General features: G+C 43.8%; 1 protein-coding gene across 2 annotated transcripts in view; it reads right to left on the reverse strand.

Moving 5' to 3' along the window:
• Positions 1-14,397, reverse strand: part of SCNM1 (sodium channel modifier 1) — a 395,472-nt gene that overhangs the window by 161,711 nt on the left and 219,364 nt on the right. For both annotated transcript variants that reach the window (XM_069649879.1, XM_069649878.1), the window contains exon 5: positions 7,393-7,493. In XM_069649879.1, coding sequence (XP_069505980.1) covers positions 7,393-7,493 — 101 coding nt within the window. The remainder of the gene's footprint in view (positions 1-7,392; positions 7,494-14,397) is intronic.

Below are 14,397 nucleotides of genomic sequence, written 5' to 3' on the forward strand. Positions count from 1 at the left end.
ATCATCGATATACATGACAACACAAACGTCAATGAGTTCACGAAGGACAACGTTCATGAAGTATTGGAAGGCTGCTGGTGCATTTCACAACCCGAAAGGCATCACCTGGTATTCAAATAACCCATACTTAGTGCAGAAAGCAGTCTTCCATTCGTCGCCCTCTTTTACACGTACCAGATGGTATACCCCCCGGAGATCTAATTTAGTGTATATACAAGCGTCCTTCACTTGGTCTAGTAGTTCAGGGATCAGAGGCAACGGGTATCGGTTCTTAACAGTTATCTGGTTCAATGCGCGGTAGTCTATGCACGTTCTGAGGTCACATTCCTTTTTGGGTACGAAGAACAAAGCTGAAGATGCAGGGGACTTGGATGGGCATATAAAGCCACTAGCAAGGTACTGGTCTAAGTATTGTCGTAGGTGAAGGTTCTCAGGTTCCGCAAGGGCATAGATCCTGCTACAAGGGGGGTTGTGCACCGGATATGAGATCGATTTGACAATCGTACGATCTGTGAGGAGGTAGGGTGTTTGCCTGCTCCTTTTGTAAGACATCCTGGAATTCTTGGTATTCTGGAGGTAGTTGCATGACTGCTGTGGTTACTGTGGCCAGGCCTGCATTCTGATTTTTCTTTGGGTAACAGGTTTGTGCACAATCCGGGAAGGTTATTCTCTTCTCTCGCCAATCAATACAAGGATTATGTGTTTCCAACCAAGGTATCCCCAGTATTATTTGGAACTGTGGGGCTTTGATTAGATCAAACACAATAGTCTCTCGATGCCCATCCTGACCCAATAGTGTCATCTCTGCGGTGGAATGAGTTACAGGCCCAGAGGCAATTTCAGTTCCATCGACTGTGGTGATGACATCTGAGGTGGTTTTTCGGCAGAGAGGTGGATTCATCCTGGAAGCCAATTCATAGTCCACATAGTTTCCTATGGCCCCGCTATCAATGTATGCCCTTACTGCGTGCATACGCGATGGCTGCCCTGGATCTACGAGGACCATTGGTATGATGAAATGCGAGGTCTGAGTATCCTTCATGCTCGGCAAGTGGACCTCTACGCTTGTCGGGCGTGGTCGTTTCCCGAGTCTGACTCCATATGGCTCTTATCAGCAGCTCCTACCACCTTCTTGGGTGGTTTTACAGGGCAATCCCGTAGAAAATGTCCAGAAGTTCCACAATATAGACACAATTGCATTTGCCGTCTCCTTTCTCATTCCTTCTGGGTTAAGGGTCCTTTAACACCTCCGATTTGCATGGGTTCTGAAGCATCTGCTCCTTTGGGGTTAGCGTGGGTTTTGACCAACACCCGATTCTCAAACTTGGCTCGATCCGCCTTTCTGTTCTGAAGTCTGTGATCTAACTGTCTATATATTCAGCGCAGTCTTGAGGTGGGTTCACGACTTGAGTCAAGACATCCTTGAGTTCTCCTCGAAGCCCTCGATGAAATAACGTGATTCGTTTTACCTCAGGCCATCCAGTTTCCACTATTAAAGGTCGCGATGTAGGAAAGAAGGTCCTGGTTACCCTGTCGTAGGGACAAAAGTTCATTATCCAGGGCCTGTCCTTGGGAGTGCCGGGCAAATAGTCTTTCCATGCTAGTTTGAAAGCCCTGAAAATCCCGAAGAATTGGGTCATCCTGAGTAACTAGTGGAATTGACCAATCAGCTGCACTGCCGCTGAGATATGACAATACAAAGGCTACCTTGGCTTGATCGTTTGGGAAGGCTCCAGGTCTGCATAAAAAGTGCAAGTGGCATTGGTTCATAAACACAGCAAACCTTTTGGGATCTCCGGCAAAGCGTTCGGGTGGGGCTAATGGAATATGTCCTGGTAGGTTTATTTGCACAGGGTTACTTGATAACACAGGAGCCAGATTTCCCCCGGAACCAGGTAGGGGTGCTTGTCCAGCCTGGCTTTGCAATAGTTGCCTAGCAAGATCATCAGTTCGCTCCTTTGACAAAATCAGTTCTCTCCTAAGAGCATTGGTTTCTTGAAGGGCAGAATGCACTTCAGCCCTCAGTTCCCCTAGTAATTGGGCCAATTGGTCAGTCTCTGAGGTATCCATAACGCCCGGATGGGAATTTGTGGGTAGGCTTCGCGTTCTGTTACGCTCACCTGGCTCCCACAGAGGCGTCGGTCTGGACTGGACTGCTGCGGTCTCCACCAATGTGATGCGTAGGGCCGAGATGACGGACTGGACTGGCCCACCTAGCTTTGTTCGCTTGGCCCTTAGGAATATTCTTCTGCAAGTGGAGAAAGGGAATTAACCACTCGTGGAGTTGAGCGTAAATCCCCCCAACCCCCTGTTCTCCCCACTGATCACCTTGGATGTTCCCTCTTATAGTCTCACCTGATGATTTGAAAAGATGAGCTCTCCATCCTGCATTGAGCGCAGGGGCGCGTAGATAACCAGTTGCTTCACTGGCTCGAAGGACAATATTGACTCCAATATTCCCGGCAAGACGCCGTAAGTATGTAGTTCATAAGAGTTCAAATGCCTGACTTTCACTCTTGTCCGATTCCTTGCAGGTTGCAGCTTGACCCTACTGAAGAGTTCCTCGTGGCAACCGGTAATGTTCTGGTAAGGATTTGTATTATTCAACACAGTTCGATAAAATAATGTCCATATGTAACCTGTTGCTTTCTCCCTTATTCAGGCGCTGAGAGAAAGTATGAAGTCTCAGGGAATAATGCCTCCGGCGGTAAAATTAGGTCAGTCTTTTGTGTTGAGGATGGTTCCCCTCGTTAGTCCCTTGTTTCACCTTGCTGTCCTTTTGTTTCCCCTTAGGTACCAGGTTTCGGCTTTATGCAGTGGAAGCTGCGCCGACCCGTGAAAAGAATAGTACCCCCAGTGGTAAAATCAGGTAAGTCTATGGGCGTTTTCCTCTGTGTATTCCCTTGGCTCACCTTGCTGTTCTTGTCTTCTCCTTAGGTGCCGGAGTGCGGCGGTAACATGCAGGAGGATGCGGTGAAATGTGAAGATGCTGCGAAGGCCGGTGAGTTCAGCGCGGCGCTGCAACAGGCGAGGCGACGTGCATAAAATAACTATTCTTCCAGCTCGAAGGCGCGATGGATCGGAAATTCAGGTAAGGATCAAAGGTATTGCTCTTGTTCTAACCTTTTCTCCTACTTTCTCCTTTTTTCTAGGAGCTCCAAACTCGAGGCGGGCGTGGCAGAAGACTGGATGCAGACTTGCAGGCACGGTGAGCGTTACACTGCTGGATGCAGAATAACACGAAGCGTGTGCTGCTCTTCGGGCGTGGTTTAAATAGCCTCCAAAGTAGTCCCAGATAAGTATTCCTCCCCAGCCCCACCCGAGTAAAAAATAGTCCCTAGGTAAAATAGTCCCTTCCAAGCCTCGTTTGGCTTGGAGCTCTTGCAGCATGGTCTGCATCAGGTAAGTTTGCAGCATGGTCTGCATCAGGTAAGTTTTAATCTATGAGCCTTGCGCCTAAGGCGCCAGGACTGACTCTCCATATGAGCCTGGCGCCATAGGCGCCAGGACTGCACCCAAATAGCCCCTAGCGGGGTTTGCTTGGGGTAACTTGATGCCTGCTTCCAAGGTTGCTGGACTTGGTCTGGGTCCCCGGGGGTAGGCATCATGACACCTTGCTAGTTCTCAGTTGAGATTTGTCTTGGTTGCTTTTGCAGAGTTACTTGCAGCTTTGCCCCTCAAAAGCCTCCCAGCTTGTGGCCCTAAATTGATTGCATTTTCTACAAAGACCTCGAAAACAGTGTGCAAGACTTTTTGCTCACCTGCAAGAAGTGCTTCAGCTCACCTAGACTTTTGCTCAATTAACATTGGCTGTCCTGGCTCCCTGAAAGACTCTACTATCCTCTGAAGTTGTGCTTTAACTATCCCTCAACAAAGGTCACACATTCTACAACTTGTGTAGCTGGGAAAAGGATAACTTACTTTGCATTGGGGATTCAAAAGTACTTACCTGCTTAAGAATATTTGTTAACCATTGTTCTATTCCCTAAAAACCCTTTTTCCATGACATCAAACTCAGTACTGCTCTAAATGTGCCAGAGTTATATCAATGTCCACAGTGTCCTAGTTATTTAAGTCACCTCAGGGTGTAGGAAGTGTCTGTGTGCCATCCCAAATGGGTATCTACTGATTTAAAGAATGTGAGAGTGTGTATCTTGAAGAATATTTTGTATTAGTTACATATTTGCACCCTTCTAAAGAAGGCATATTCAAACTTACTGTTAAATAATTGTTTAATCAGGAAACCTTGAGTGTAAGAGTTTGTTTGGATAATTGTCACTGTGAAACTGTGTTACAACCCTACAGCTCACATTGACCCCTCTTGAGATAAGCCTGGCTGCTCAGTCACTCTACCAACTTGTGTAGTACATGCTTATACCAAAGGTTGGGTTAACTATTGCCAAGAGGACAAGGCTGTTGCAATCTCCCACCGGGTACTGCATACAATCTTGCCTAACAGTAAGCTCTACAACCCTATTCTTCCAAAATCGAATACAGAGCAGGAAAAACAAAACACGCAAACAGACCTCTTGGCCATATACCACAGGTAGTTAGCAATGTGAAAGAGGAGGGGGGGGGCCTGGAAGAAGAGGCTGGTGGTATATTACTGGGACAAGGGTTCAACCCTGTCTGGGAGGGGAACAGGGACTCCTTCTGACCTGGCGTAGGCTGCCTAACAGGGTGTATGCCAAAGCTGAACCTAACTCAGCGGTGGGGCGAGGGAGTTGGGAGGGCGCCAGTCCCTGAACCCCCTCAATGCTTGATAATAATGGTGCCAATTTATAATCAACTCTTGGAGAGAGAACCCCACCACAAACTGCACACTTGGGATGTGACCTATTTTAAAAGAGAGAGATCAAGGACACAGGATAATGGAAAGAAATCATGCTGCAGTGGCAATGAAGGAAAAGTAATCTTACAAGATACACACCATTCCACTAATCTCACACACAGTGATATAGAGATCTCGCTATAGAACTGGGAGTGCATCAAAACAACCTCACCATAAAAACATTTTGGTCAAAAGCCAAAGATGGTCTCCACATAAACATGTTGGATTTAAGAGCAATCTGCATAGCACTGATATCGCTCCTCAAAATGAACAGGAATTAAATGGTTAAAGACACAGTTGGAAAACACAAGCCAAATATTCTGAATGTGCAAGCAAGGTGGGGCAAAATACTCTCTACTGTCCAAATCTGTGGTACACCGGCACTGATAGAATGCATCAAGGTAGTGTCGAAGAACCTATCAGTGAGGTTGAACACATTTGTGAATGCACTCATCCAAGATAATACTAGCTTTTCACATGCAGGCGATCCAGTCATGAATTACAGGACATTTCCAGGAAGTAGTTGACCTCAGACTTTTTCACCAACAGAAGCAAACAAAAATGGTAACAATATGCAAACAAAGTAAAAAATTTGCAAAATTAGTGCAGTAAGGGTTTTTCAATCCCTGGTTCACGCTTTTCCACCCCAGCCCACCAATTCTCAGTCTAATCACGAGACTCGGAGACATCCTACAACATGATCAACTTAGTCCAGGACTGGGTCTATCAAATATAGATCAGACATGATCCACCTACAGTCCAAGGATCTATCAAGCTCAATGTAGACCCAATCTTCCTCACTAAGATTGGTGGAAAATTTGACATCACGACTCAGCATCTCTGCATGCATGAAACCTGTACAGCACCAGAAACCACATTGAAAGACTACAATCTAAGATGAGCAAGTAGGAACACAGCAGAAAAAAAGGTATTCTACTGCAACGCATGTGGACTGTGATAAAATATTGACATATATCCAGATCTCTCAAGATTCCTGTGGCCATGTGCGAGGACGTCATCCAGTCATGCATTTACTTAGAAGTCTGGGATCTGAAGTTTTCGTTCCCATTTCTTCCCTTTGCATATCCTAAATATTCAAATGAGAACAGGTGGCATTCTCGTGCAAGTCCAAGGAAAAATGGAGAGATCTGCATATCAGATTGGCCCCAGTGTCTTCTGTACTTCAGGAAGGAACGGAGGAAGATGCTCTTAAAACAGGGCCAATCTGATGTTGGTACGTTATTCCAGAGAACAGGTGCATAGAAATTGGTCGGTTTTCTGACTCTCTAGCTTGCTGGTCCAGATAGCACCTCTGTGGTGTTCTGCAAAATTTATGCAATCCCCCTTACACCCCATGCATAGGTTTGGCATGAAATTACCTATTTGGAAAATGGCATATTACCATAACGTCCGCGAGGAGATTGAGTAAACAGCAAAACCCTTTATTTAAAAGAACCATATGTATGATTTTTCAATGAGAAGACAATTTTAAGGAGCCACCCACAATTTATTCATAAAGTTACCTAGGAATTTTATCACAACCAGACTTCCTACACTTGTTAAGGAGGAAACTGCATAGCATATAGAGTCATGCGCAATCTTGGTACAAGGAGAACTGTTTGATAGTACACTATGAATATCAAAAATGTTTGGAAGAAAAGGCAACTCAGTTGCATTTGACAAAGCAAACAATCAGAAGCCCCTTTCAAAGTAACACATTTTCTGTTTGAACATGTGTGCATAAACTCTTACCAATCTTAGGTGAACAGACGGATAAAACAAAGTAAAACTGGTCAGAAGAGACTGAGCCGCCACCGCTGCATTGATGTGGGTGCAAGAACCTGCCAATAGTTAAACAAACCTGTGCTAGAAAACCTTTTCTTATAACAAGGTAAAAAGGTACACCTCTTTCCACCTATGCCGCTTTCTGTACTGCTTTGCAATATATTCTAAAAATGTGAATCTCCCTCCATTTTATATCCACCAAAAAATTGAGCTTTCTTTTTCTCTCATTCTTAAATTGATAACAACATGAATCATGTTTGGATTACCTCATAAAGATGGTGTATTTTCTGTTTCTTAATCAAACCAATGATGATCTCATGGGAATTATTATGGGTTCATGTACTACAGCCCTGAGGAAGACCTTTTGAAAGGTCAACACATTTCAGCTGTTGCAATACATGTCAAATATATATTGTAACATTTAGAGCAACATCTGTGTGTGTATTATAGTTAAGGGAATCATAGGGTAGTTGCACATGTGGCCAGATTGTTATACCTTGTTTCTGTTTAAAGGCTTAGGGTCTGTGCCTTTTTTGTTAAAATAGGCATCTGCTTGCCCACCAGTGTTGGAGAGATACCATTAGTATCTTTAAAACATAAGATCCTTTGTTTTTTTAATTAAGGTGTGGTAGTAGCTCAACTGGGTTCAGCCACGTTCTTAGTTTATAATCAGAGAGATGTTTCTGCAGGCCGAGGAAGTGCAGCTTTCATCTGCAGATGTACCTTGCAAATGAATGGCCATTCTTTAGAATCATACCACATCTTTCAATGATTACCTGTTCCTCATAGAGCAGCTGTTGTATGGAGCAGCTTTCAGCAAAGCATGGTGGGCGATTCTCCTCGTCTGAGCAAGCAAAGGGGCTGGTCCAGGATGAGGCTGCCGGTAAAATAAGAGGGTTATGGCCTGAGGTGAGTAGGATTCAAAGGTTGTGTCTAGAATCATGGCAGGTTTGGGATTTTCTTATCACTTAGCTAAAGTACTGGGGAAATGGAGTTAAAAAAAAGTGGCCTGGAAAAAATAATACAAAGTTGTATTTGTTGTAACCATGGAAAATTAAAATATTCATGTAGAGGTAATCAATCACCTGTTAAGATGGATTTCTCAAATCTGGCCTGGTGGACAGATTTTAAGAGGCCAACCTAGTTATAGTGAAAAGGGGTGTTAGGCAATATTGTATGCAGTACCCTTTTAGAGACTAGTCCAACCTTATCCCCCTGGCAATAGGTAACCCAGCCTTTGGTATAAGTCTGTACTACACAGGTTGGTAGTGTGGCTGATCAGCCAGGCTTATCTCAAGAGGGGTCAATGAGAGCAGTAGGGTTTTTAATCAGAGATTCCCAGTGATAAGTATTAAAAAAAAAACTCTTACACTCAAGGTTTCTTGATTAAACAATCATTAATTTATTTAACAGTCAGCTGAATAAGCCTTATTCAGAAGGGAGCAATATGTGTAACACAAAAATACACTTCAAAATGCACGCTCTTAGTTTCTCTAAATCAGCAAGTACCCCTTTGGGATGGCACACACATTCTTCCAACACCCTGAGGTGACTTAAATAACTAGGACACTGTGGACATTAATATATCACTGGTACATTTAGAGCAATACTGAGATTGGTGTAAAAGAAAAGTGTTTGGGAATAAAACAAAGGTTAAACAAATATTCTGAAGCAGGCAAGTACTTTTGAACCCCCACCCAATGCAAAGTAAATTAACCCTTTCCTGGAGGAAAGGTAAAGCACAAAGTCAGAGGCAAGAAGACTCTTTCAGGGAGCCAGGCCAGCCAATGTTAATTGAGCAAAAGTCTAGGTAAACTGAAGCACTTCTTGCAGGTAAGTAAAGGTATTGCACAATGTTTTAGAAGTCTTTGTAGAAAAATAGAATCACTGTAGGGCCACAAACTGCAAGTTGCAAGCAACTCTGCAACAGCAACCAAGACAAGTCTCAACTGAGAACTAGCAAGGCTACACGACAAGAGGTAAGTCCCATTAGTTTTACAGTACCTTTGATTAGAAGAAATTGGTTCCAGCTGGCTTCTGTTCCTGTGTAGGTCTGCAGATCCTGTTGTTCCTGGGCCTCAGTCGTGGGGACAAGAGATAGGACGTCTGGAGACTCCTGCACTACGAATCGAAGGTCAGCGGCAGCAATGGGCAAACTTCAGAAAAGCAGCACTTTGCGGTTTCAGCACCTCGCGGCTGTCGCAAATAGCACTACTGCGGTTGTCGGAGACCACTATGGACATTCCTCGCATCTGGGGTCCAGCACTCTGTTGAGGTGGCTCAGGATTGGTCACTCACTTGATTCTGCTGTTCCCCTCCCTGGCACTACGGTTCCCTGCAGCAGCAATGGGAGTACAGCCAGCTCAGAGGATTTCCAGGTGAGCTCGTCTTGGGGTCAATTGGTCCCACCAACCCAAGGGGAGAAGTCGTCCTTTACAGGTCTTCGCTAGTCGAGGCGAATTCTGAGCTTCAGCACTGCAGCAGGGCTTCACCGGGTAAACCAATGGTCCAGGAGTTTCAGCAGGTGTCTCTTCCAAGTTCTTCTTCGGATTCCTTCGTCCAGCAGTCGATTCTGCCTTCCAAGCAAAAAGCCTCACCTTTTATGCAGGTTTCTGCCATTCATTCGCAGCCTAGCTGTCAATCACACAGCAAGGTGGACAGCCCTCCAGCCAATCACCCATGGGTGCATTCCTGTAACCAAGGAGACTAAGCACAGGAAGTTTAATGCACCTCCCTCGCTTCCTGCCCTGCCAGACACGCGGGAGCCAGAGGCGGGCTTCACTTGTGAATCCTGCCAAAGACAAAACCAACAAAGGGACCATACCTTGTATGGCGTGCAGAGTAAATTTCAAGAAGGACCTTTCCAACAAGAAATGGCGAAAAAAGACCAGGCCATTTTGACAAAATGGGCTCCCATGGGCGTCTTACTGCAGCTGCAATTGCAGACCCCGGTAGAAACACAATGGTAGGAAAAAGTAAACCACTGCCAACAGCCAATAATCGTGTTAAGGGTAACCTCAAAATGGTTTATGAGAAACTAGACAAAGGGGATACTAAGTAACCCCTCCAGCACCCTATCATAAGATAGTGTGTGCTGGGTCTAGAAAGTTACATTTTGTAAGTAAAGTCAATTTCACGTCACTGCTCTTGGAAACAGTAGTTTGACCAAGAGAAGGTATTTAAACCTTTGGGAAATCTAAGAGACTTCCCTGTGCCACTGCACTGAAGGTGCTGCGTGTAACAATGTAAAGATGATGCCTATGGAGTTTGTCAGACTCCCAAAGTCAAAAGAAACACTGAGCCCAAGTCACAGAAAAATACATGAGAGAGTGGGAAAAAGGTCTCACTCTCTCCAGGTTAGAAATTAAAAGTCCTAAAGTCCAGCAAAAAGAGCAGGGGGTCTCTAAGGTAGAAGGGAATTGGCACATTTCTGAGAATTCTCCCTAACAAGGGGACTCTTAGTAGATTGGTAGTTTAGCCAAACCAATCAAGGAAACCATGGAGAGTGGTCAAGGTTAAGTCTCATGAGAGGTGAGTGGGGTCAGGTGTGCACAATGAGTCCACACAGTAAAATATACAATGATTGCACTCCGACAATAAGTACACAAATGCTCATTATTGGCCAAAACACACACTATAAAAATGAATCAAGCCAGTAATATCACACAACAATATAAAACATATATCCATTCACAGTTAATGCAATGCATACAGTTCACCATATACCTGAAAGGAAAGGTAAGTAGTTAGACAATCAATTGTATGAACAGCCCACAGGAATAGAAGCCCTAACTTTTGAAGTCCAGTTGTAAAGGATTTCAATCGGGTGTCACACACTGGATCAGGACTCTTGCCCTTAGCCTAGGATGCAGCGCTCAATTAGAATACTTTTTCTTTATTTTCTATGAATTCGAATTGAGCTGGCACTCAACCCATCTCACACCCCTTTTACAAATACCCCGGGTCACAATGGACCATGTACCAGGCCGGTTGGTGGGAATACAATATTTATTTTAAATTCAAAGAAAATAAATCACAGTTGGGCAGCAATCACCAATGGGGTGATAATTACAATGTAAACTAATGAAATACACTTGGTTGACCTTCTACAAGAACATATCCAAAGCACAGATGAATAGGAGCAATTTTACAGTTCGGGTAGATAGCACCTGAGTTACGATTTCTCACCGCAATGCTCCCTCAAACCCCAATTAATCGAATTATGAATGGATAGAAAGGAGCAGCAAGGAGTTGGGGATATTAGACAGCAACCAGAATTAAAATCTGTGCTTCCCTCACAAAATAAGAGGTTTTAAACCATTTGCAATTGCATAAAGAAACCTGCAAATAATTAATTTAATGTGCGGTTAAATCAAGGAGGTAGATATGATTTATCACAGTATCAGGGATGTAATATCACTAGCAACTACAAGGCAAGGTATCAACAACAGGCATACAGTTCAGAAAGCAACTTGAAAGTAAAAACACAGTGCAGCCGAAATCACACGTTGAAAAGTTGCATTTTAGACTATTTGCAGTTTTAAATGTCAAAATGGTTTTTAAAAATAACCAGTGAAATAGATCGGAATCGGAATGGGTGGGTGATAGATGCACATCACAGGGATAATACTGAAGTAAAAGAGTGTCTCTAGCTGAATAACTGGGTGAGATTGTCAAGGTGAAAGACATTCGGTTTTGGTCAAATAAAGCAGTTGAGAAAATCGGTTTGGAAAGAAAGGACAAGTTTTACTTAAACTAGATTATCAAGAAGATAGCATGGCCCATGAAACAGCCCATGAAACAGGTTAAGCAGCCACATTAACCCCCTTCACAGCACATGTCTCTTTATTCAAAATATGACTAAGGATCTGTGCATGACAGAGATGAGTAGAATTTCGCGAACACTAGAAAGTCAAGGATAGGATCCACCGAGAATTCTGACAGTTTTCAACAAGTACCAAGGTATGGATAGGATTACTTAGAGAGTAGGACAAAGACAAGGTATCAAGATGGGGTAAGCTATGTGTGGCTATGGGAGGGGGAAATACTCACAATCCACACTTACAGACAACCGAATTCTGGACTTAAAGGCTCTGGTCACAGCAAGGCGGTGGACTCGCCTAGCAGAACAACAGCTGGGCCTGCCTGGTCACGGCACAGCGGCATGCAGGTAGTGGGGCAAAAAGCCGGTCTGGTCACAGGATACTCTCAAAAAGGGGTACCACAGCTTTTCCCCCTTCTCCCTGAGTTAGAGGGATTTTGTTATGGGCTTTAGTTATGAAGGATGGTTCTGCCTGGATAGGAGGGCCTGAACCAACTATCCCTTTTCTGGAAGTGGAGTCTGGAATCTGCAGGGTGGATCTGGAATGGCAGGCGCTGGAAATTCAGTAAAGAGAGTCCTGTCTCTGTGAGCTCCCCTTCTTTTTATAAAGCGGGTGACATCACAGGATTTATTATTGGGCAGAACTAAGCTAGACCTACCCCCAAGAACCGGATCGGTCAGCCTATGTTGGTCCCCTCCTAAGTGTATGGGGTTGTGTTTTATGAGGTACAAAGCCATTACACAGTCCTTTTTGCCAAGAATCAAATGTTAACATAAATCACCCATTTGTACAGTTGTGGCACGTTTGCAAATTACATAGGCAGATTACATATTTCACACAGAGCATGGCAGTCTAACTTCCAGGTTTCTAGGGCTTTGTTTCGTCTTTCTAATAATTTTTCATCAGTGAGAAATATTATACCTAAAATTCTATAACTTTATACATGTGTACATATTATCATAAGGCATGTTAATATTGAATTTCAAAGTGGCACCATATACATTTTCCTCAGAATATCCAATTCTCTGCCATTTCCATCCCTAATATGCCAGTGAAGGCTATCACGTCTTAATTGAAAGCCACCAAAATTGCATCTAAACTGTTCTGCGTTGCCAATTGCGGAGATAAAAGTCTCAAAGTTTTATTAATAAACTAGTCTTTTGAGCCAGATGGCCAGTGTGGTCTTCCAAATAAGGGCATAGCTTACAAGGCTGCTCTGGAGTTGGTTTTGAAGCCCCCCAGTTGAAGTTGTAGGTAGGTGTTATTTCCAAAAGTACCACGTAGGTGTCCCAGAATCTATTGTGTCAAGCTGGAGCGCAGACACAAGTCTGATGAGCGTGTGAGATGCATCCTCCTGGACCATTCAAAATTTCCAAGGGCACAATTAACAATCCTGGTTGTCTGCCCAAGACCTGCCTGGACTGTGATCCTTAGCACATGAGCCTCAATTCTCTGCCAACAGCCCTCTGGTACTTCCTTTACTGTACTCTGTATATATACACTGTATCTCGTCTATAACTTGCATGATTTGCTTAGTGTGTATTCTTTACCCTTATACAATGCCTATATATTGTATTCCTCCTGTATATTTTGTATAACTTGTAATATTTTGTATATTCTCTCCCAGGGTAATGACTGTACATAACTCACTGTCTTGTTTCTATGCCTATAACTAAGTGACGCACCCGGATGCCCTGTGGCCTGGTGCGCTATATAAATAAAATAAATACTAAATACTAAGCACATAGGTGTCCCAGAAATCCATTGTGGCTCCTGTTGGGGGAAGGCCACTCCTGTTGCCAGCACACAGCTGTCCTTTGAAGCCAGCAGGAAAACCTGTTTGGTGGCTTCCAGAGCCCAGCCAATTCAATTATTTACATATTTATTTATTTAGTTTCCCTGAGCCCAAAAGGCCGGGTTGTTAGAATCAAATATTGTATTATCTTTTAACCAAACATCCCTTACATGTTTAGGCAAGGACAGGGCCTGATTCAACATTACACTTTTAAAACAGGCATTTTTCTTGTTTGCAAAAGCACATTTTGACACATGGTGAATTCTGCTGGGATGTCCCTTTCAAATTCGGTTTTCTCTTTCATCTGGATTACAAACATTGTTTGTAGCCCTAGCCAGTTTCCCTGACACAGATCTGTTCAAGGCACAGGTTCAATGAAATTGACATATGCGCTGAGAGCTAGGGTTTCTTTTGAAGCCTCTGTTTTGGCATGTAGCATAAAAGTCTAGCGTTTTTTTGTGGCTGAGAGTAAAGTCGTTTGTGATTTTACAGATTTCCCCTGACACAGACTGTCATTCAGTGATAATGCTCTCTTCTGCTGGAACACGATATGAATATGGATGGGCATAGCAGGGTCTCACTGATAAAAGCACCTTAATGTTGAACATATGAAAAGAGCATCAGAGCAGCATCATTTTAAATGTAAAATATTTCCTTTTTAATGGGCAAGGCAGCGCTGCTTTTCAATTCTCTTCTTTGGTGCACCTAAGAACACACACTGGCAGGCTTTCTCGGTGTGCTCCCTGTTCCATTTTGTCCTATAGGTGCTTGGCAAGACAGCGCAGCCATCCTTTTGTAGCGGCAAAACGCAGTTTTGATGCCAGGCAATGGTGCTCAAAGGAGCCAGCGCAGCCATTTTGCTGGTAACTGCTGAAGGGCAGCTTGGTGATGGAGGGGAATTCTGCCGAGTGGGTCAATGTATCCCACAAACCCTAAGTTGAACATTTCACAAAGTACCTTTAGAAGTACCAGTAATTTTCTACAACAAACTCTCTAACTGTGTGCAAGACGTTTTTTGCTATCTAAGAAGTGCCTCAGCTCCATACACTTTGCTCCAATTGAATTTGGCTGTCCTGGCTCCCTGCAGACTCTTCTAGTCCACTGACTTTGATTTGAACTGTCCCTCATAGGTGATACATTGGTTTTTAACCAATATTGCTGTG

The sequence above is a fragment of the Ambystoma mexicanum genome, chromosome 1p, assembly GCF_040938575.1.
Source record: "Ambystoma mexicanum isolate Mex_15411 chromosome 1p, UKY_AmexF1_1, whole genome shotgun sequence".
Lineage (NCBI taxonomy): Eukaryota > Metazoa > Chordata > Amphibia > Caudata > Ambystomatidae > Ambystoma > Ambystoma mexicanum.